The sequence below is a fragment of the Oryctolagus cuniculus genome, chromosome 10 (genome assembly GCF_051225735.1).
Source record: "Oryctolagus cuniculus isolate XC-2025 breed Fujian yellow rabbit chromosome 10, ASM5122573v1, whole genome shotgun sequence".
NCBI lineage: Eukaryota > Metazoa > Chordata > Mammalia > Lagomorpha > Leporidae > Oryctolagus > Oryctolagus cuniculus.
Window position 1 is genome coordinate 30,971,207 of NC_142876.1, and position 23,897 is coordinate 30,995,103.

The following is a 23,897-nucleotide window of genomic DNA, read 5'->3' on the forward strand; positions in this document are numbered from 1 at the left end:
GGCTCCAGCCACACACACCTGTGTGGGATGCGGGTGTCCGAGGGGCATCCTAGCCACTGTGCCGAACACCTGCCCTGATTTCTGCACTTCCCTCAGGCGAGAGCGGCACACAGCTCGCATGGCCAGCTGTTTACTCATCTGTGACTGCAGCTATTAGGCCCCACTGGAACCCCGACCTGCTCAGGGTTGTTTTAGCAAGTGTGTCTATTTAGGAAACAGAGGCCAGGATAAGGATTGGTGAGGACGACCGTGAGTCTCTTTTCGATTTAATGGGTTGGGGGGGAGAGAGCAACAGAACTCCCGTCCTCTGGTTCACTCCCCAAGTGCCCACAATGCCAGGGAGTTGGGTGAGGCCAGAGCCAGGAGCCAGGAACTCAGTCCGAGTCTCCCACCTGCATGGCAGGAACACAACCCCCTGAGCGGTCCCTGCTGCCTTCCGGAGCCTGCATTAGCGGGAAGCTGGAGTCGGGAGCCAGAGCCAGGTGTAGAACCCAGACACTCCCACCTACGTGGTGGAGGCATCTTCAGCCCGAGGCGACCACCTACCCAACAGGGAATCTTTGAATGAACCAGCCAGGTAAGCACTGGGGTGGCCATGAGGCCCAGGAGTCTGCATTAAAAAAAAAAAAGGGGGGGGGGCCAGTGCTGTGGCGCAGCGGGTTAAAGCCCCGGCCTGAAGCGCCAGCATCCCATATGGGCGCTGGTTCAAGTCCCAGCTGCTCTACTTCCAATCAAGCTCTCTGCTATGGCCTGGGAAAGTGGTGGAAGATGGTCCAAATTCTTGGGCCCCTGCACCCGTGTGGGAGACCCCGAGGAAGCTCCTGGCTCCTGGCTTCAGATCAGTACAGCTCCAGCCGTTGCAGCCATCTGGGGAGTAAACCAGCAGCTGAAAGACCTCTCTCTCTCTCTCTCTCTGTCTCTACCTCTCTCTGTAACTCTGTCTTTCAAATAAATAAAAATAATAATAATAATAAAAAAAGGCACTTGGGGAAGTGACAGAGAGGCTGCATCTCCTGCCCAGATTCTGGAAGCTGCTGGGTGGACGAGCTGAGCTCTGGGGCCTGGCGAGCCTGGCTTCCGCATGCCTGCTGTTTGCACCCCGCCTGGGTGTCTAGGAGGCCTGGGAGGTGAGCAGTAGCGGGGGAAGACAGAGGTGGGAAGAACAGTGGAGAAGAGGAAGGATTCCAAGTGGATGCCCAGGCTGCCCACCTACCCTGCTGGAGTTCCTGGGTCAGGTCCTGCCGGTGAGCGCCCTGGGAGGCAGCAGGGGACGGCTCAGGTGCTCGGGGCCTCTGCCATCCATATCGGAGACCCAGATGGGAGTTCCTGGCTCCTGACTTCGGCCTGGCCCTGCCCTGGCTGTCGTGGGCATTTGGGGAATGAATCAGTGGTTGGAAGATCTGTCTGTCTCTCCAAATTTCAAACAAAATGAAAAGAAACAAAAATTAAACAGGATGGGCGCCTGAGGCTCGGAGGAGCGCTGCGTGGGTTCCGGGCACTGCCGGGCTCCTCCGCCCTCCCCGCCGGGTGGTGGGCCCGCAGCCGCCGTCACAGAGAGCCGCACACCGCGATTTGTGCACTTTCAGCGCGTATGTTACACTTTCGGGAAAGGTTAAACGGAAAGACGGGAGCATCCAGTTACTGAATCCTAACGTATTTTTAAACTTCACACACACACAAGTACTTTCACATTTCTCGTGTGCACCTATTAAAATGACACGAACACTTATGTTTCAGAACCTGCAGGTACACGGATAAAATTCCCAAGAGCCCCGGTGGTGAGCAGATTCCAGAATGGAAATTCTGGGGATTTCTGCCCCTTTCTTGTGGCTGCCTAGCCCCTGAGCTGGAACCCACCATTGGCCATGGGCCCTCCCCCTTCCTCCTCCTGCCCCAGCTTCCCTTGCAGCTAGGTGACTACGTGACTCGGGCCAGTCACTGAGACGTGAGCGGAGAAATTGTGGGAGATCTGGGGCAATGTCCTGAAGGGGACAAAGGTCGGTCCTTCAGCTCCCCTTCTGTCTTGTGGACTGGATTCTGGATGTGATGGCTGGAGCTCTAGTATCCACCATGGAATGTGAGTCCAGGACTACTACTTTGGGTATTAGCGTAATGCACTACAAGCGACCGAGAACTTCAAAAACGTTTAAGAATAGCGCTTCTCCCTTAGCCTTGGGTTGCCTACCTGTAAGCATCTGTTACATGATAGAGAATTACTGACTTTATTAAGGGTTGCCATTTTGGGGCTTTCCATCTCTCGGAGCTGAATGTCATTCTAACCCATGGATGTACGACAAAAGACACGTCAGCATCACCCTGACCTCTGAGCCTCCTGGTCAACCACGACCCGAAGGGACCCACAAGTGGGAAGTTAGGAGGTCAGTGAACTCCCTGAACAAATGCCATTGGTTACTCCAGGAGAGCAGACGCCACATGAGAGATCAGCGAATCCCCCACACGCTGCCTAAGTCTGCCTCTCTGTGTTAACTCCTCGGCTGATACAGCTAGGAGGATGCTTCTCAGATTCGAGTGGTTCTAGGCCGGGAACTGTATGCTCTCCCACGCAGCATTTATCTCAGAATGAGAGACCAAGAGAATTTCTCAGACGAATCGGACTCTGGGGATCCTGTGGCCCCGCTGCAGCACGCCCCGGCTTTCTGCGATGGTGCCCCAGGGGCTGTCATTTAGACTGAGAGGCGGGACTAGGGCACAGGAGGGAACGGGGCACCTTTGTGTTTTGAAACCAAGGTGTCGCTGTTGGAAAAGGCAAAAAAATTGCAGCCCTCTCTTATTTCGTAGGCTGGAACTCCAGCGTGGCCGGTAGCTGAATCGAGCCCGAATTGAGACAGCCAGTTAGAAGCAGAGCCGGGCCTGCCACTCAGGCTCAGCCTCTCTCCATGAAGAACATCAGGATTTAAATTAGAGCTGGGGGAGCAGGTGTTTGGCCTAGCAGTTAGGGTGCTCATGTCCCATATCGGAGCGCTTGGTTGAGTGCGCTGCTCCGGCTCCTGCTTCCTGCTAATGTAGACTCCGGGTGGCTCAAGTGATTCAGTTCCTGCTACTCATATGGGAGAGCTGGGTTGAATTCTGGCTCCTAGCTCCAGTCCCATCCGGGCACCGCTTTGGGCATTTGGGGAGTGAAACAGCAGATGGGGGCTATGCACTCTCTCTTTCTCAAAAAAAATGCATTAAAAATAAAGTAAAGCTGTCAAGCCCTTTCCCCAGGGCAGAGATCTGAAAAGGTGGAGGGAAGCGAGGTTGGTGCACCGGGAGCCTGCGGGGCAGAGGCGCCCCAGGAAGGGGTGGGGAGGCTTTTCTCTGCCCGTTGCAAACATAGCGGTGGACCAGCCCTTCCCGGGCTTAACCGATTTCCACGAATCTCCGGTGAATTGAATGATGAGGCACTTAATAGAGTGACAGCCACTAGAACGCAGGAGTCATATTTCTGTACTTTCCTGCTCCCTTGGAAGGAGGTAGATAATTAATTCTTAAGTTGGTACAATAAAGATGTGAGCTCGATGGGGCTGCCTGCCAGGAAGGGTGTGGACAGTGTGTGAGGTTGCGGGGAGGGGTGCGAGGCTGTCAGAAAAGACAGATCAGCTGGCACATCCACACATTTCCTGGCACTGCTCCCTCACACTGTGCCCCGCCGGCTTGTTGTCCGACGATCCAAACTGCAAAGCTCACGTGTCCTTCCCCTCCGTGGCCCCACGGATGAAATCCCAACTCCCCGCGCTTTGTCTCCTGCCCACCCACGCGTGCAGCCACGGAGCTGACCAGGCCTTTGCTCGCAGCTCCTGCTCTGCCCAGGACACCTCCACCACCACCCGGCTTATCTCCTGGCTGCCCATGCTTTCCCTTCACAATTCAGGTGGAACACCACCTGCTTTGGGGAGCCATCCTTGCCATTCTGCCCCTAGTCCCCTGCTCTCCCTGTCCCTCGCAATTTGGGCCGGAGGGATACTTGTCCAACCGTAGGGTATTGGCTGGCTGGCTGCCTCACTGCGATGCCTACTCCCTCGAGGGCGGGGCTATGAATTACCGATCCAGGTTTCCCCAGCATCTTGCAGTGTCTTGCATGGCGTGTCTCGCTATGTCTACCAAATGCTTGGAGCTTTTAGAACTCAGGATGGCGGTTAAATGGCACACGCATGGCTGTGACCATGGCACTGAAATTGGGAGCATCCCTGGCAGCTTTGGAAGTGGACGATCACAGTGGCATGTTTAAGGAACCTTAAACAAACAGCTGTATTTATGGGGCATTTTTTTTTTGGACGCAGCGTACAAAGCTGTGTTTATTTATTTCTTGCAGCTTTACAGAGCATCAGGGCTTGTCCCTTCCAGGAGAGTGGACCTCAAGGAGAAAAATACTTATTTGCCCCCCATGCGTTTGTAGGGGGAGGTTTAATAAAAATAGTAATATAATAACAATAATGACCGCAATCAATAATAAAACACCCCACTATGTTCCCCTAATATAGTCAGTTGAAGCTTGGAGAAAAAGGGTTCCCCTTGTGGGAAGGGCCAGAGTATGCTATGGGGCATTATTTTTTAGAGATTTATTTTATTTATTTGAAAGACCGAGTTACAGAAAGAGGTAGAGCCAGAGAGGGAGAGAAGTCTTCCATCCGTGGATTCAATCCCCAAATGACCGCAATAGCTGGAGCTGCACTGATCCAAAGTCAGGAGCCAGGAGCTTTTTCCAGGTCTCCCATGTGGGTGCAGGGGCCCAAGGACTTGAGCCATCTTCTACTGCTTTTCCAGGCCATAGCAGAGAGCTGGATCAGAAGTGGAGCAGCCGGGACTCGAACCAGCGCCCATAGTGGGTGCTGGTGCTACAGCGATGCTTTAACCCGCTATGCCACAGCGCAGCCTATGGGCATTCTTTCGGAAGTCTCAGCATTACAGAGCACTGGGAACACCTGTCTCGGGGCCTACGCTGGCTTGGAAATGAACACCATTCACTGAAAGGGAAGAACCTGATTCAAGAGCTTCCAGCCCAGAGCTCAGCCTATGGAGAGCAAAAAAGAATGTGGATCCCCTTGGGCCACGTGTCCTCTCTCTGTGGCCTGAGTGTCCTTTGCACAAGCAGTGATGCTGTTTCCGGCTCTCTGGGGGTAATACAGGCACTTCCGGTGCAACAGACACCGCTCTGTGATACACAGGCTGGATTACAGACTAAAACAATAATGATGATAATGGTGATGGTGATGTCTCTTCCCTGTGGAATAAAGTGGGTAAACTGGAACAAATGCAGGAGAGGAATGCCGCAGAGGTGCTGCCAAGAAAGAGGAGGATGCCTGTCAGGTGCCGATGTGAAGTCCAAAGGTGACTTCATATCCACAGTCAAGGTCAGGAATGATTTATCTTACATTGTGCAGAGCGCAACTCATTTTTCCTAAAGGAACTGAACAAGGGGTCAAAAAGTGTGTGGAAATGGAGCAAAAAAGTTTGAAATCCAAGCATACAAGTGGTTTTCAAAAAACTTGTGCAAGGAGGCCAGTGGTTTTTTTTTTTTTTTGGAAGATTTATTTATTTATTTGAAAGTCAGAGTTACACAGAGAGAGAAGGAGAGGCAGAGAGATAGAGATAGAGATAGAGAGAGAGAGAGAGAGGAGAGGGAGAAAGAGAGAGAGGTCTTTCATCCACTGGTTCACTCCCCAAATGGCTGCAATGGCTGGAGCTGTGCCAATTCGAAGCCAGGAGCCAGGAGCTCCTTCCGGGTCTCCCACATGGGTGCAGGGGCCCAAGGACTTGGGCCATCTTCTACTGCTTCCCCAGGCCATAGCAGAGAGCTGGATTGGAAGAGGAGCAGCGGGGACTCGAACTGGTGCCCAAATGGGATGCTGGCACTGCACGTGACGGCTTTACCCGCTATGCCAAAGCGCCGGAAGCCAGTGTTGTGATGCAGCAGGTTAAGCTGCTGCTTGCCACACTGGCGTCCCACCTCAGAGCACCTGTTCGAATCCCGGCCACTCGGCTTCTGATCCAGCTCCCTGTTAATGTGCCTGGGAAGGCAGCGGATGATGGCCCAAGTGCTGGATGGAGTTCCTGGCTCCTGGCCTTGGCCCGGTCAAGCCCTGACGGTTGTGGCCATTTAGAGAGTGAACCAGTGGATGGAAGATATTTTTCTCTATGTTACTCTGCCTTCCAAATCAATCAATAAATATTTTCCAAGAAGCTCACAGAACATGATTATTATGAAAAAATAACATAGATTTTAAATCTTTTGCACCAAAATAAATATCATTTAATTGCATTTCCATAAGCTTCTTGAAGTACCCTCATATGCCCATGATTTTTAACAGCAATCTATGAAAAACAAGACTGATGGAGCAGTGTCTGTGGTTGACCATGCAGTGGCCATGCTGGCTTCTCTGGACATGAGGCTGTCCTAGGGGCCTCTGCTCACAAGGCAGCCAGCTAACCGTCCCCACACAGCCTCCCAAAGCTGGGGATCAGCCTCTTCTAAATGTAAAGAGGCCCCGGAACAGTGTGTACTTGTGATGAACCCTTCAGCATATGGGTGGAATGTCGCTTACATAATCGGACACGTGGCGGTTGTGCTGTGTAATATAACATATAACCGGCTTTCTTAAACCAGGAAAAACCTCTGTGTTTTGTTTTTTTTTCCGTTTGGTATTGGAGACCACACTCCCCGCATGAATAATGCCCACCAGTTATCAGTAATTTAGCACACTGTGCCAGGGTTGACATTTGTTCCTGGCTTAATTGTGTGCAAGTGTGTGCTTTCAACAATGAGGCAGCTGTGCCCAAGCCTGGCAGTTAGGATGTGGAACTGGTGTGTGTCGAATCTGGCACAGTGATCAGTTTTCCATGTGTTGACTCTTTTGTTTGCAAGGCCTTTCTGAGCGTTTGCTGCAGTTCCGCTCCCAGAATATCAATTTGGCTGCAAATGGAGCCTCGCTCCCTATCGACAGCATCAGCAGGGGCTGCAGGTCCTCTGGAGTCTCCAAGACAGATGCATGTGTGAGGAGGCATCCACTTGGATTTGACCTTTGACCTGCAGCAGGATTCCAGATGCCATCAGGCACAGAAGAGCAGCGTCAGCACAGGACTGTCGCTGATTGTTTGCGGTCTCCTGTGATCTGAATGCCGCATGGCCACAGACTTCCAGTCGGGCCTGGTGGCAGCATCCCTCTTAGCCCCTGCACACACGATCTGGCCACAGGGAGACCAAGTACTTGCAGAGCCGTTAGTTGCCTTCAACTGTTTTCTCTCCTGACTTAGTCTGCACCCAACCTGGCAAGAAGACCCAACCATTCACACTCACATGGGTGTTCATTTTCTACTGCTGGGAAACAAATGGCCACACACTTAGCAGCCTAAGCCAACACACACTTTGGAGCGCACAGTCATGGGGGTCTTCAGTCTGGGCACACTCAAGCTGGCTTCTCTGCTCAGGGTCCCAAAGGCTGAAATGAAGGTGTAGATGGCTGGGGCTCAGCGTCCTCCTCAAAGCTCACACAGTGCGTCCACAGGAGTCAGGGCCCTTCTTTGTGATTGCTCGACATGGGGTCCCCAGTCTCAGCTCCGTGAGGCCACTTGCAGCCCTGGTTATGTGGTCCCCTCGATCCGTCCCTCCCTTGCTTCAACTCTTTTACCAGGAGGAAGGTGCCCAGTCCCCTTTAAGGGCGCATGTCCCCAGGCCCAGAGAGGGCTGTCTCCCAGCTTTCAAGCCTGGTTGCACCTGCAGCAGTCCTTCCCACAGCACCTGGATCAGCAGCAGTCCATCGAACAAAGAGAAGGGGTGTGCACGAGAAGGGGTGAGGAATCTCGAGGGCCACTCTGAATTCACACACATTCACGCAGATGAATCTCACAGTCCACACTGAGCAAAGATGTCAGACACAAAAGAGTACATAATGTGGGATTCCCATTATTTAAAACACAGTGGTGCAGTGAGTGAGGCCACTGCTTGGGGGGGCTCCACATCTCATGTTGGGGTGCCAGATGGAGTCCTGGCTACTCTGCTTGTGATCTGGATTCCTGCTAATGCCCAAGTACTTGGGTCCCTGCCACCCATGTGGGAGACCTGGATGGAGTCCCTGGCTCTTGTCTTTGGCCTGGCCCAGGCCTGGCTGTTGCAGGCATCTGGAGAGTGAATCACAGCATGGAAGATCTCCTCTCTGTCTATATCATTCACTCTCTACCTTTCCAGTAGATGAAAATAAACTACATTAAAATGAAATGCAAGAAGAGCAGACACCGATCCTGGTGTTAGAAGCCAGAACCATGACCACTTTTCAGCACACAGTCGTGAAAGGGAGCCCTGGGGTGGTCTTTGGAGGGAGGCGAGTGTTTCTGTTCCCTGATCTGCATGCCAATTGCAAGGATGTGTATAGCTTGTAAAAACTCACCCAGCTGTACACTTATGCCTCCTGTACTTTTCTGTAAGTGCACTTTGCTGCAATTTAGGAATTCTTAGGATAATTTGGGGTCATTACTTTCAAATAGATTTGTTCCTTTTTTCCCAGGAAGCATGCATCACAAGACAGATCAGAGTGGGCACTGGCGGGGGTGGAGGATAAGCAGGAACAGAAAGGAAGCAGGAGGGAGCCTGGCCTGGTGAGAACATGGGGGTATCTCACAGGAGAAAGCTCAGTGCTCTGTCTGCCTGGGACCTGCGTGTGGCACCTGCTGCATGGTCTGTGTGACCCAGTGCAAAGTCAATGCAGGGCCCCTTGTTCAAAGATCTGAAGGCAGCAGGAGCACCAAGGGGGATGGTGTGGGTGTGGGGGGACAGTGGCACAGGTCCCACTCCCTGCCTGTGTGTTTGGAGCAAAGAGCCAGCTCCAGGCATCCAAGGACTTCATGTTGGGTAAGTTATTTAGGGCAGTTAGTGCTTTAGTATCTTCAGTTGTAAGATGAGTTAGCCGGAGGCTAGGAAGCAAAAATGCATTAATAAATGAAAGAGCGGGCACTTTTTGATGCACAAGACATGAAGCACATGCTGAGATTATTGTAATTAGGGGGCCACTATCTGTTTGAGCCCCTCTCCCCCCTCCCCTTTTTAAGATTTATGTATTTGAAAGACAGAGGGAGGGAGGGAGGGAGAGAAAGAGAGAGAGTGCTTCCATCTGCTAGTTCACTCCGCAAATGTCCTTAATGGCTGGGGCTACGCCAGGCCAGAGCCCGGAGCCAGGAACTCCATCCAGGTCTCCTACTTGGGTGGCAGGGGCCCCAAGCACTTGGGTCATCTGCTGCTGCTTTCCCAGGTGCATTAGCTGATGTGCAGGAGCTGGATCCCATATTGTAGCCAGCGGGACATACACCCATTTTCTTTTTTTTTTTTTCTCTCTTTTCTTGACAGGCAGAGTGGACAGTGAGAGAGAGAGACAGAGAGAAAGGTCTTCCTTTTCCGTTGGTTCACCCTCCAATGGCCGCTGTGGCCAGCGCACCGAGCTGATCCGAAGCCAGGAGCCAGGTGCTTCTCCTGGTCTCCCATGTGGGTGCAGGGCCCAAGGACTTGGGCCATCCTCCACTGCCTTCCCAGGCCACAGAAGAGAGCTGGACTGGAAGAGGAGCAACCGGGACAGAATCCGGTGCCCCGAGCGGAACTAGAACCCGGTGTGCCGGCGCCGCAGGCAGAGGATTAGCCTATTGAGCCGCGGCACCGGCCATACACCCATTTTCTTACAATGTCTTTATTTTCACCTTGGTTGAGGCAAGGGGAGGGGAGAGAATTTTTTATCGACTGGTTCACGCCCCAAATGTCCACAACAGCCAGGGCTAGGCCAGATGGAATCCAGGAGCCAGGAACTCAATCAAGACCTCCCATGTGGAAGGCAGGGACCCACGTGGTTGAGCCTCACTGGGTGTGCAGTAGCCGGAGGCTGGATGGCAAGCAGAGGTGCCGGGATTCCAGCCGGCACTGCAGTACGGGATGTGAGTGTCCCAAATAGCGACTTAACCGCTGTGCCACAAGCCGGCCCCTGAGTTCTTTAATTGGCTAAAAAGCCTACCTGTGACACCAGGGATAAATACACAAAACAACTTTCGAGACAGCAGAATCCACTTCGGCCTTGGGAGTCCAGATACATTGCAGACTGGGTGGAACGCGCACTGGAGGGGGGGGGGGTAACCGTGCGGTCTTTCCGGTTCAAAAAGGAGATCACCAAACGCCGAAATCGAGGACCGGCCTTCCGGGAAGTTTTCATCTACGTTCCATCTCTTGCTGAGCTCTGAGTCTCGGCCAGGCTCCGAGCGGACTCCCGGGCCCGATTCCAGCGCCTCTGGGAGGGGCTGGAGGGTCCCAGTGAGGGGGCCCTGGGCTCCTGCAGCCGGGGCGCGGGGTGAGCACCGCCGGGGTCGGGATGACAGGGCGGTGCGGGACTGGGGCTGGGGCAAGGATGCCTCAGGGGTCCAGACATTCGCGCTGCATTTCTGGGATCCTTCTCCCCGGCGCGCTCTCTGGAGCACAAACCTTGCCGGGCGCGCTGACCTAGTAGAGGTCGCGGAGGCCGGGGCTCCCCAAGGCGGCCAGCTGCCAGACCTAAGCTTGACGAGCGGACCCAAGGATGAGACAAGGTCCCAGTGCTGCGCAGGAGGAAGCAGCGCGCTGCGGGGGGCGGGAAGCCCCTGAATTCCTTCCTCGCTGGAGTCGGGGCGTGCGCCGTCCTTGAAGGGCAGCCGGGCTGACCTTGCGCCGCCTGCTCCGGGGCGCTCTCCAGGAGCGCGCAGGGACGCAGCCGCGGCGGTGACTCAGTGCCCTGCGCGCCGCATGCAAATGCTCCTCTCCCGCAGCCGAGCTCCGCGGCCGCGGCTTTCCCGTCCGGCCCCCATTTGACTTCCACGATTGGAGCCCGGCGTTTTCCGCACCTCCCCACAGCCAGCCCGTCACCAGCGGACCGTGCGGGTGCTCTGTCGCCCACCTCCCACCCGCTGAACTGTAGGCCGACCTCCGAGCTGCCGAGCTTCGGGCCGGCTTGGGCAGGCTCTGCGCGCTGGGCCCCCGCGCCCGGGAGCAGGGCCGAAGGGGGCGGCGCGCCGGGGCGCACGGCGGACGGAGCCCGCTCCCCATTGGCCAACGCTTCGGCGGGAGGGGACGGCCCCGGCGCGCGGCACCTGGCGTCGCCCCTCCGCTGGGAAACCGGCGGCTCCCCGGCACCCGCGCGCACGGGCAGAGACGTCGGAGGGAAGGCCCGGGGCCGCGGCCGCGCTCCCTGCGGCCGGATCAGTCCTGCTTGCCGCCCAGGGGCCAGTCGCGTCCGGATGCCCCCCGAGCTGCAGCCGCGCCAGCCGGAAACTTTGCCCCGCCAAGTCCTCCGCCCGCCTGACCGCGCCGAGAGGTGCCGGGCCCGCCGCGCGGCCCCCGGGGGCCCGGAGCCCCGCGCGCGATCGCCGGGCCGCCCCGCGCCCCGCGCCTGCGGCACCCGGCCGCCAGGATGCGCTACGCAGACCCCTCGGCTAACCGGGATTTGTTGGGGAACCGAACTTTGCTCTTCATTTTCATCTGCGCCTTCGCTTTGGTGACCTTGCTGCAGCAGATCCTGTACGGCAGGAACTACATCAAGAGGTGAGAAAGTCGGCGGGGCGGCGCCGCGCCCTCGGGAGCGGCCGTGGGGTCCGCGCGCAGGCCCCGGCGCCGCGAAGCGCGTCTCCGCCCTCCCGGCCAGGGCACTGCGCGAGTTCGGCGCCAGCCGGCGGCCCCGGCAACTTAGTTCTGCGGTGAAAAACGGGCTGGGGGCGGGTTGGCATAACGCGTGGCCGGACTGACTCCAGGTCCACCTAAGTGCCCGGAGCCGTCCTGGGGGTCGCAGCCGAGCCTCCCACACCGCCTCGAGCTCACGGCCGTGGGGTGGGAGCAGGGGCGCGAGATGCTGTTTTTCGGTCTGTTGATTGAACCTTCAGTTTTTGGAGGGACTCCGGGGGGGGGGGGCGGGGAGACGCACCCCCTCCCCGAGTCGGATTAGGTGGAGGTGGTGGCCGGCCGTGGCCGTGCGTTAGGGACAGGGAATCCTCACAATCCCGTGGCCACCGAGTCTGCTGTGAAACGTGCACCCTGGCCCCTTCCGAAACAGACGGTACTCAGCCTTGGCGCAAACGGTCAAAGCGGTCCTCTGCCCCCGGCCACGGGCGAGCCCGGGGAGGAGAAAGCTGCGGAAGGCGTCGCTGAGAAACGCGCTCACGGGCTGCGTCCCCGCAGGCAGAAGATGGGCTAGGCACCTGCCGCTGCCTTCTGTGGGCTCTGCCGGCTTCTGGGGGAGACGCTCGGGTTACTCTGCCTGGTCTGGGGACTGAGGGAGGTTCGGCTGTAGGGCTCTCGCGTATCAGAGATGCGGGGAAATAGACACCTCCCACCCCGTTTTTACTGGAGCGTTTTTTTCTCTGCTGCGTGTGTCCCTCTTGCTGTCTCTTTCCCCTTCTGATAGGGAACAAATACGCCTCTCCTGCTCCGCAAGCATCTCCTCTCCTCTGCTCTTTCAAATGATCAGCAGGTGTTCTTTCTGTGCCCTTGGGGTTTGAAATGGGTCAGGCGTGCTCTTCATCTGGGCTGCCCAGGAGGATAGGAGGCCGGGGATTGCACCTGCTTCTCTCCCCGCATTGAGCGCGCCTGCCTTGGCTGTGACTTCCCCCAGAGCTGTGCCCCACACTTGTCTCCCACAGTCCCTGCCACAGACCTTTCGCAGAGAGCCTCTTCCCTAATGGAGGACAGCTCGTGTATGGCACTTGGTGGCTTCAAAGGACATTTTCAGAGCTTCCTGACTCGTTGGATCTGGTTGGGGCTGCCTCTTGTTTTGGTTCCTGCCACTCGGAGATGATCCTGTGCAAGGACAGCTGAGTCCCGGAACCGGCCTGCTGCCTGTGGGCCTGTAGGCCCTTTGCCTAATGCTGTTTTGGCACTTGCTCCTCAGCAGAGCTGTGCTGGGTTCCTGCCCCCTGCTGGAGCCTCCCTAGAGTTGCTGGGGGCTGCTGGGAGTTCTTCTGCCTTGTCAACAGGAGCTCAGTGTCTGTGCCCATGGCAGGTGCCAGCCCAGTTACCACCTGCTTGCTCTGGCAGGATGGGCCTGCTCTTGGGGGCTGGGCCAGCTGCCTGGAGTTCAGCAGGTGTACCTGTTGCCTCCTGTTCGCACACAGAGACCTGGACCCCCTAACTCCCACAGATGCCACCTTTCCAGTCTCACTCTGGGGACTCGGATTAATCTGATGAAGCTAGCGTGTGCCCATCCTGGACCGGTGCAAAGCTTATGAATGCCCCATCCTGGAAGAGTGCCTTGGGGTAAAGGAGATGATGCAGTTCAAGGCTCAGGGGGCTCGAAGTCCACTTGAGGAGAGAGGGAGCAAGTGTTAAATTGTCTGAGAAGATAGGCACTTATGGCTAGAATAGTTAGGGAAGACTGCCTGGAGGAGGCAGACTTGAAAGAAGGGTAAGTTTTGGATAGAGGAGGGGATGTGCACATCCAGAAATAAAAAGTGTGGGAGAAAAGGTAGAGATGTGTGGGACACTGCCCCCTCTCATCTCTCCCACACTTGCCTGTGCTGCTGCACTTGGCTTTATCATTAGGTTCTCTGTCAGGGAGGCTGCCCCGATCCAGGACTGGATTGTGGCTGCCACAGCACTTCCACCCAAAACACCCGCTCACGTGTCTTGTTCCTACATGGATCGTGCTTGTGATGAACTGACCTGGCGTGACTGTTGATCTGCCACCTGCCTAGATATGCCCGTTGTCCAAGGTTCCTCAAGCAGGGGTCCCGGGGCTGCCTGCCTCAGAAGCACCCAGAGGGCTGTGGGAATGCAGATTCCTGGGCCCCTGGCTCAGACTTTCTGGGGTGGGATCTGGAACCTGGCTTTTTAGCATCCCTCCGCTCTCCCTAACTGCTCCAGACCAGCGATCTCAGTGGAGGGCACCTTGGCCCCAGGCAATGTGCTGAGATGCGGGGGTAGGGTGTGGGGGTGGGGGGCACAGAAGGCACTTCTGCCGGCCGGTGGGGAGAGGCCAGAGATGCCGGAAGACCCACAGCACCTCGTGTGCCCCCAGCCATGGAGAATCATCTGGCCCCAGATGTCAGCAGGGCTGAGGGTGAGAAGCCCAGCCCTGGAGGGGAAACTCCATGAGGCAGGGATTCAGCTGGTGTCTGGGCTGTAACAAGATCTCAATACATGGTAGATGATGAACCAGTGGTGGAAGGTGCAGGGTGGGCGTGTGTGTGTGTGTGTGTGTGTCTACAGGGAGAGGGACTGGGAGAGACCCGATGAAGAGGTGGATCCAGTGGGATGGGGGCAGTGTGGGGAAGGGGGCAGAGGTAAGTGGGTGAGCAGCTTCCGCAAAATGCTCTGAAGATTGAGGACACTTTGAATTTGGCTCATTCTCGACTAGGATGGCGACATGATAAAAACCACCAGGAATGAAGTCGGGTCTTGCACAGGAAGGGTTAAAGAGCAGGAGAGGCTGGGAGGTGGGAAGGGAGGAGGTGCGCCCGGTGTGGTGCGCTGGGTTTCCTGTCATCCTACACCATCCTACACCACAGCACCCTCTCCAGGCCCAGCTGCTTTGCTTCCAGTCCAGCTTCCTGCGAATGTTCCTGGGAAAGCAGTGGAAGATGCTTGGGCCGCTGCCACTCACGCGGGAGACCAGATGGAGTTCTAGGCTTCTGGCTTCTTCCTGGTCCAGACCTGGCTGATGTGGCCATTTGGGGGAGCAGTGGATGGAAGATACCCCCCTCCATTGTCTTGTTCTCTCTCTCTCTCTGTCATTTTGCTTTTCAAACACATAGATTTATTTTTTTTAAGTGAGGAGAATGTCACAAGGGACAGATCTGCTTTGGAGCTGGGGTATCCCTGGAGGCTGCTGTTCTGTGTTTCTGTGCTGAGCTGGTATGATGCTACCTTACAAAGATCCTGGATACAAAGGTGGCAGAGAACTGGGGGACAGACTGTGCGTTTATTTCTTTGGCCCCTGTACCTCTCCCGGTGCTTCAGGAGGGTCCATGCAGCAGGAGCATCAGAGCTCTGAGACCCATGTTGCAAACACCTCCCCTGGACAGGAGGGGAGAAGGCTGGGTGGTGCGGACGGCGTAGAGGGCTAGGTGTCTCCAGTGGAGAAAGCAAGCTCTGTGTGCATTAGAGGAGGAAAAAGCAAGAAACCAGGCTTCCAAGTTTGATCTGGAAGTTCTTGGCGTCCCTGGTCTGTTCTTGATTGAACAAATACTTGATGAAGATTTCCTACTTGCTGAGCCCAGAGCTGAGGATGTGATGGTGTGCAAGGCAGACATGACCCAGGGGCTTGGAGTGCTCTTGGGAGGACTGAAAGACCCAACTCTTATTCCTAGCATGCCCAGAGCGATGGACAAAGGGCTGCTGGGGTGAGTTGGAGTGAACCAGAGCAAATCAGCACGCTTCGGGGTGCATGAAGGTATTTGAAAGGGGTCTCAAGGGAGACATGATCCCCAGATGCTGGTCGAAGGGGATGCAGCCCAGTTTGAGCCAAGAGTGAAAGGTGCAGGAAAGAGCTGAGCACAACTCAAGTGCTGGAGCTGCCCAGCTAGGGGCTGGGGTGGGTGCAGGCAGGCTCAGAGCAAGGTGAGGGGCAGAGAGAATGCAGAAGGCGTGCACCTGGAGGGAAGAGGGTAGCAAGTCTAGTGTGGGAGGCAGTCCATGGGGACCTGTCCTGCAGCTCACTCGCTTGCTCTCTCTCTCCTTTTTAATAGAAGATTTATTTATATACTTTGAAAGGCAGAGTGACAGAGAGAGAGAGAGAACAGGAGCAAGAGCTTCCATTTGCTGGTTCACTCCCCACATGACTGCAGTGGCCAGGGCTGGGCCAAGCCAAAGGCAGGAGCCTGGGTCTCCATCCAGGTCTCACATGTGGGTGGCAGGGGGCCCAAGTGCTTGGGCCATCTTCTGTTGCTTCCCCATATGCATTAACAGGAAGCTGGATTGGAAGTAGAGCAACTGGGACTTGAACTGGTGCCCACATGGGATTCTGGTGTGGTAGGTGGTAGCTTAACCAGCTGTGCCACAATGCCAGTCCTCAAACAGCTCTTTGGAAGTGAGATCTGGCACTGCGAATGGAGAAGAGCCAGGCCAGCAGTGTGGACTTGCGGCACTACCATCAAGCTCAGTGTTGTGCAGGCTTTTATGAGTGTGGTGCACAGTGAGTGATCCAGTACTGTGACCTGAAGCACAGTCATGTGTGCACCCAACTGAAACCTTCTGTGAAGTGGCACTTGGCTTTGTTATGAAAAATGCGCTCCAGTGTCTTCCGTCTTATTGCATTAAAAATTATTCTGCTTCATTTAAAAAAAATACAGTGGGATGTTATCTAGCCTTAGGAAGGAAGGCAAATCTGACACGTGCTACACTGTGGATGAGTCTTTAACATACCCTGATAATAAATAAGACAAGCACGAAAGGACAAATACTGTTGGCTTCCACTAAATGTTAGGGACCCACACTGGGAGTTTCCAGGGTCAGGGGAGGGTGAGCGGTTAGTGGGTAGAGTTTGTGTTGGGGAAGGTGAACACATTCCAGAGGAGCAGGGTGGTGGTGGTAGGACAACAGTGTGGGTGTACTTAATGCCACTGAATTGTGTACCTAAAAATGGTTAAAATGGGAGTGAGCATTGTGGCTCAGCGGGTCAAACTGTCACTTGGGACGCCTGTATCCCTTCTTGGATTGCCTGGTTGGAGCCTCAGCTCCTGTTAATGCAATTGGAAAGCATTAGATGATGGCCCGAGTACTTAGGCTCCTGCCACCCATGTGGGAGACCCAAATGGAATCCCTGGTTCCTGACTTCGGCCTGGCCCAGCCCTGGCTGTTGCAGGCATTTGGGGAATGAACCAGTGGATGAAAGATTTCTCTCTCTCTTGTCTCTCTCCCTGTCATTCTCTGCCTGTCCCTCTCTTTGTCATTCTGCCTTTTAAATAAATAAATAATAAATAAATACATCTTTTTAAAGCTCATTCAGATGGAAAATTTTGTTATATTATTTTACCCACAATAAAAAAAGCAGAAAGTATCTGGGAGCAGCCCCCCAAATTTTATTTTCCAGCCCACTGGGTCTAGTCACACAGTTGGGAGCCATCACCATGACCGGGCTTCGAACATTTGCATTACCCTGGAGGAGGAACCCTGCACCCTCCAGTTTCCCCACCCCCTCCCAGCCCTGGAAATGAACAAATGCACTTCTCTCTCTTCTGTCTCTGCAGCTTGGCCTACTCGGGACATTCCCTATAAGTGGAGTCATATGTGGTCCTGTGTGATTGACCTCCTGTCTCGGCACAGTGCTGCCAAGTTCATCCACAGTGTAGCACGCATCAGTACTCCCTTGTATCCCTGCATAGTGATGCCTTGTGTGGCTCCACCACATTGTGTCTACCTGTTCTTCGACTGTTGGGCATCCGGGTTGTGTGCACTTTTTGGCTGTGCTGCCTGTTGCTGCCATGAGGGTTCCTGGGAGATAGCAGATGGCAGTTCAAATGCCTAAGCCCCATCCACCCATGTGGAGACCCAGCTGGAGTTCCTGGCTCCAGGCTGTACCAGCTGGGCCTGCGTCAGGCCAAAGCCTGGAGCCAGGAACTCCAGCTGGGTCTCCACATGGGTGGATGGGGCTCAAGCATTTGAACAGCCATCTGCTATCTCCCAGGACGCATTAGCTAGAAACTGGATTGGAAGTGGAGGAGCTGGTCCTACTGGCTCATGCTGCAGCGTGTGGGCGTCCCCAGCAGAGGTGTAACCCGCTGTGCCACAATGCCTGCTGTCTGTCTTTTTGATCCCAGCCATCCTGGAGGCTTGGAGGTAGTGTCTTGCCGGGGTTTTTATTTTGCATTTCCCTGGTGACTCATGTGTGGAGCATCTTCTTGGTCACGTGTCTATCTTCTTGAGAGGAGCATTTCTTCAGATCCTTTGCCTGTTTTTAATTGGGACTGTTTGCTTTATTCCTGAGTCGTCAGAGCTCTCTATTGATTGTCAGATGTTAGTGCCGTGTATTGAAAACCGTTTCTCTCATCATGGGGTGTCCTTTGGCTTTCTTGCCTGTGTCCTTGAGCCACAAAGTTCTACACTGTGCTGAAGTCCCGTTTGGCGATGATTGCTTGGGCTTTCAGTGTCCTACCCAAGAAATCACTGGCTAATCCAAAATCAGGATGATGGTTGCCTGCGTTTCCTTCCGAGAGTTTCAAAGTTTCGGATCCCTGCCGGCACCGCGGCTCACTAGGCTAATCCTCCACCTTGTGGCGCTGGCACACCGGGTTCTAGTCCCTGTCGGGGCGCTGGAGTCTGTCCCGGTTGCCCCTCTTCCAGGCCAGCTCTCTGCTGTGGCCCGGGAGTGCAGTGGAGGATGGCCCAAGTGCTTGGGCCCTGCACCCGCATGGGAGACCAGGAGAAGCACCTGGCTCCTGCCTTCGGATCAGCGTGGTGCGCTGGCCACAGCACACCAGCCGCGGCGGCCATTGGAGGGTGAACCAACGACAAAGGAAGACCTTCCTCTCTGTCTCTCTCTCTCTCACTGTCCACTCTGCCTGTCAAAAAAAAAAAAAGTTTCGGATGCTACACTGAAGCCTTTGAGTCATTTTGAGTTCATTTTTGCATATGCTGTGGTTACCTGGTTGTAATGGGGATGCTGAAAACGTGTTACCATTGTGTTAGGTGGTCACATTTTTGTTTTGGTTTGGTTTTTTTCTCTAATAGATAAAGAAGGTTCCACACATTTGTAGACTGTGCTAAAAGGTTTGTTTTCACTTGTGTTTGGGTGTCAATCTTGTTCCATACTTGATGTGTAGTTTTTCTCCTTCAGTCTTTTGATGTGCTTTAACTATCTTAGTTAATGTTCAATGTAAACCTTAGAGATAAATCCAGCTTGCTCATGGTATGTTATTTGTCTCATATAATATGAGGTTATGCTCTTACTTGTGTTTAGGATGTCGTATCTCATGTTCTTGAGTGATGCTGGTATGTAATTTTCTTTTATCATGCTGTCTTTGGTTTGAAAACCAGTCTGGGGGCTAGTGCTGTGGCATAACAGGTAAAGCCGCCACCTACAGTCCCAGCATCCCATATGGGCACTAGTTCGAGTCCCGGCTGCTCCTTTTCCAATCCAGCTCTCTGCTATGGCCTGGGAAAGCAGTAGAAGATGGCTCAAGTCCCTGGGGCCCTGCACCCACGTGGGAGACCCTGAAGAAGCTTCAGGCTCCTGGATTTGTATTGGCCCAGCTCCAGCCATTGTAGCCATTTGGGGAGTGAACCATCAGAGGGAAGACCTCTCTCTGTCTGTAATTCTGCCTTTCAAATAAATAAATAAATCTTTTTTTTTTTTAAAGAAGCGAACAGTTAAAAAAAAAAAAAAAGAAAGAAAACCAGTCTGGCAGCCCCTATGTATTCATTCCCTTGAGTATTTTTAGCAAGTTTTTGAAGATCATCTATGCTTTGAAAGTTTAGTAGAACTCCCCTGTTTGTCCATCCATACCTAATGTTTTCCTTATGGGATGACCTTACATTACTAATTTCTTTCTTTTTTCATTTTTTAAAAAGATTTATTTATTTGAGAGGCAGAGTGACGGGGGGGGGGGGCGGGGGGAAGAAATCGATCTTCCATCCAGTGGTTCACTGCCCAAATGTCTGCAACAGTCAGGTCTGGGCCAGGCTGAAGTCAGGGGCTCCATCCTGGTCTCTTATGTGGGTGGGAGCAGCCCAAGCACTTGGGCCATCTTCTGCTGCCTTCCTAGGCTCACTAGCAGGAATCTGGTCTGAAGCCGAGTATCTAGGAACGAAACCAGCATTCTGATGTGGGATACCAGCATCACAAGTGGCAGCTTAACCTACCACACCACAATGCCGCTCCCACCAATTTCTTTCTTTTTTCTCTAAGATTTATTTACTTATTTGAAAGGTGGAGTGACAGAGAGACAGAGAGTGAGATCTTCCTTCCACTGGTTCACTCCCCAGATGGAAACCAGGAGTTTCTTCCAGGTCTCCCACATGGGTGCAGGGGCCAAAGGACTTGGGCCGTCTTCTGCTGCTTTCCCAGGCACATTAGCAGAGAGCTGAATTGGAAGTGGAGCAGCTGGCACTCAAACTGGAGCCCATAAGGGATGTGGGCACTGCAGGTGGCAGCTTTACCTGCTACACCACAGCACTGGCCCCAACTAATTTATTCTTTAGTGATTGTAAGACTATTTAGCTTTTCTATTTCTTTTTTTTTAATTAATTAATTTATTTGAAAGGCAGAGTTGGGGCTGGCGCTGTGGCATAGTGGGCTAAGCCTCAGCCTGCAGTTTCGGCATCCCAAATGGGCACTGGTTCAAGTCCTGGCTGCTCCACTTCCATCCAGCTCTCTGTTAACTCCTAAGAAAGCAGTGGAAGCTGGCCCAAGTTCCTGGGCCTCTGCACCCATGTGGGAGACCCCAAAGAAGCTCCTGGCTTTGGATCGGCGCAGCTCCGGCAGTTGCAACAGCCAATTGGAGAGTGAACCAGTGGATGGAAGACCTCTCTCTCTCTCTCTGCCTCTCCTTTCTCAGTATAACTCTGACTTTCAAATAAATAAATAAATCTTGAAGGAAGGAAGGAAGGAAGGAAGGAAGGAAGGACGGACTTCAACAGCTGGAGCTTTGCCGTTGGTTCACCCTCCAATGGCCGCCGCGGCCGGCGTGCTGCGGCCAGCGCACCGCGCTGATCCGAAGGCAGGAGCCAGGTGCTTCTCCTGGTCTCCCCTGGGGTGCAGGGCCCAAGCACTTGGGCCATCCTCCACTGCACTCCCTGGCCACAGCAGAGAGCTGGCCTGGAAGAGGAAAGAGGGGCAACCGGGACAGAATCCCGCACCCCGACTGGGACTAGAACCCAGTGTGCCGGCACCGCAGGCAGAGGATTAGCCTATTGAGCCACGACGCCAGCCTTTCAATTACTTTTGCAAGTCATGTTTATATTTTATAGAAATGTGTGAATGTCAAGTTAACTGGCACAGAACTTGTATTCTCAGTTACATTTCCGTTCCATCTACAGTTTTTGTCCGTTTTTCATTTGTAACATCGTTTAACTTTTTTTTTTCTGCTTTCAAAATGATCTTTGTTAAATGATCAGATTTTGGTTTTGCTGATTTTCTCTTGGATATTTGCTTTTTATTACATGAATTTTTATGCTTTGATTCTATTCTTGCCGTTCTTTTGCTGACTTCCTCCGTTGGATGTTTATCTCTTTAATTTTCCATCTTTCTTGTGCTCTGATGTAGACTTCAAATGTTTTAACATTTCCTCTAAATACTTCTTTAATCCTATACCTTCTGTTTGGGATGAGGATGATAGTGACTCATAACTGTGTTGCATCTGCTGCGTGCCTGGTTTGGGCCCAACTTCTTCATGTATTAGCATGCGAGTTCTTACAAGCAAAGTGATAGGCAGTGTTGCTGTACTCATTTCCTAGATGGTAAACTGAGGCACAATAAGTCAAGTATCTGTTCAAGGTATTAGCTGGTAACTACCACAGGTGTTTTCTTTACTTCCAAGTATTTTCTATTTTTTTTTAAGATTTATTTTTATTTATTTGAAAGGCAAAGTTATAGAGCAAGAGAGAGAGAGAGAGAGGGAGAGAGAGACAGAGAGGTCTTGCAGCCACTGATTCACTCCCTAAATGGCTACAACAGCCAGGGCTGGGCCATGCTGAAGCCAGGAGCCAGGAGCTTTCTCCAGGTCTCCTACATGGGTACAGGCCCCAAGCACTTGGGCCATCTTTCACTGCTTTCTCAGGAATGTTAGCAGGGAGCTGAATTGGAAATGGAGCAGCTGGCACTTGAACCTGTGCCTATATGGGATGCCAGTGCTGCAGATGATGGCTTAACCCGCTGCACCACAGTGCCGGCCCCTATTTTCTAATTTTTAAAACAATTTATTTCTTTACCGATAAATTTGGAAATATTTTCAAATATCCAAAAACTTTTTTTAACTTATCTTTTTTATTTTTTATTTTTTTAGATTTTATTTTTATTTGAGAGGCAGAGTTACAGACAGTGAGAGGGAGGGACAGAGAGCGGGGTCTTCCGTCTGCTGATTTACTCCCCAGATGGCCACAACAGCCAGAGCTGAGCCAATCCGAAGCCAGGATCCAGGAGCTTCTTCCAGGTCTTCCAGGCAGGTGCAAGAGCCCAAGGATTTTGGGCCATTTTTACTGCTTTCTCAGGCCATAGCAGAGAGCTGGATTGGAAGTGGAGCAGCCGTACTCGAACCGTCGCCAATGTGGGATGCTGGCACTGCAGGCGGTGGTTTTACCCACAATGCCTCAGGGCCGGCCCCTAGTGAATGTTCTGTAGCACACTTGTGGGTACAGTTTCCTCATGTAGCACACAGAAAGTGACTTGAATGAAGTCCCAGCTTGTGAGACCCTGGGGAGGGATGTGATTTCTCTGATGTCTCAGGAGCAAGTCCAAGGCCTGACTTTAACTGTTGAGCAAATGGATGTGCACAGAAGGGAATCCTAACACTTTTTCCTAATAATCAAAAAACTTTTGTTAAAAGTCAGCTTTGTCCTGAGGAGGGAGGGATGTCACCAAGGAACTGACAGAGCTTAGAGACAAGTGTGAAACAGTCAGTAGGTGAGGCTGCATACAGGTGAGTTTGCAGCTGTGTGGCCTAAACAGAAACCTTTGTAGGTTTCAGGGGCATCGGGCAGCCTCAGGGTGAGAGTAGCCAAGCTTTGGGAAACCAGGATTCAGAACCTGGGTTTAGGAGGAGTTGGCAGGGGCAAGGAGGTAGCAGGTGGAGCTACTGAGGCTAGAAGAACAGGTAATGGAAGCTGTGGAAGGTTCTAGATTTCACTTCTCAAGCCTGGTGCTCCGTGAGGCTGAGTGTGGGCCTTTTGGTCTCATTTCGTTCTGTGCCGCATGATTGGTGAGCAAGGTGGCTGATCTCTTCCCACGATGATGATGTGGTCTCCAGGGGCTGGAGCTTTAGGGCAGTGGTGTGTGCTGGGCTCTGCAGGGTCCCTGAGCTCTATGGGGAGCGAGACAAGCAGGTCAGCCAGGAGGGGTCAGGGGCCCCGCGAGGAGTGGCGTGCACCTGCGCTCCCTGTGTCGAGAGCTGCCTGTGCCCGCAGCAGGGGCACACGGTCCTGCCAGCGGCTCAGGGTCGCTGCTCCATGGGTCTCCACTGCAACCAGACCACTTCAAAACGTTCCTAGAAAACGACGTTAAAAGAGACATTGATTTTGGTGTAAAAATATTTTTAAATCCATGCGTCATTTTTTCTTGGCACACATTTTCCATGAACCATTTGCAAACCCCGCATCCATCTCTGCCCTCCCCGTCACGTGGCAGTCTCCCTTGGTGCGTGTCCCCGTGGCCACATGTCCCTCTCTAAAGGACACTGGTCCTGTTGGATTAGGCGCCCTCCCGACTCCAGGATGGTCTCAGCTTCATTTGCAACAACCCTACTTCCAAAAGAGGTCAAGTTCACAGGTAGTGGGAGGCAGGGTCTTTCAACATATAAATCCCTGGGGGTCACAGTTCAACCCACAACAGAGGGACCAGCCCAAGCACAGGCCCTGGGGAGGGTGAAATGGTTGGAGAAGTTCAGCTGAACTGGGTTCCATAGGTTTCGGGGAGAGTGGGGTACTAAGCCTGGAGGCCTCCACACTCATGCACACATGCACACACGCGTGAACACGTACACACACACAGAATCCGGGCATGTAAGAAGATGGAGAAAACAGTACTTGTGGCACGTTTGACACAGAGTGGTTAATGTTGAATGCATCAGTGGACCCCCCCCCCCGCCACACCCACACCCACAGCGGAGGGGCCTGCATTGTACGTTGGCTTCTGTGCTGTTTGGGGCCTGCGTGCAGAAGAGAGCCGGAAGGCTGGTGCGTGCTGCCCTCCCCTCCCACCCCTGAACCCCCATCTCTAGGCAGCTCTACACGAGATGAAACGTAATCAAATATGTGACAAAGA

At 53.6% G+C, this 23,897-nt stretch overlaps 1 protein-coding gene across 5 annotated transcripts in view; it reads left to right on the forward strand.

The window, feature by feature from the left end:
* The first annotated feature begins 4,808 nt into the window (after positions 1–4,808).
* The window catches only part of ST8SIA5 (ST8 alpha-N-acetyl-neuraminide alpha-2,8-sialyltransferase 5), a 77,480-nt gene continuing 58,391 nt past the window's right edge, over positions 4,809–23,897 (forward strand). For 3 of the 5 annotated variants that reach the window (XM_051851247.3, XM_051851248.3, XM_051851249.3), the window contains exon 1: positions 5,038–11,539. In XM_051851247.3, the coding sequence (XP_051707207.3) occupies positions 11,409–11,539 (131 nt within the window). In that variant the 5' untranslated portion in view covers positions 5,038–11,408. Of the gene's footprint in view, positions 11,540–23,897 lie in introns of all 5 variants that reach the window. The other 2 variants (XM_089305175.1, XM_089305177.1) reach the window with 2 other exon arrangements.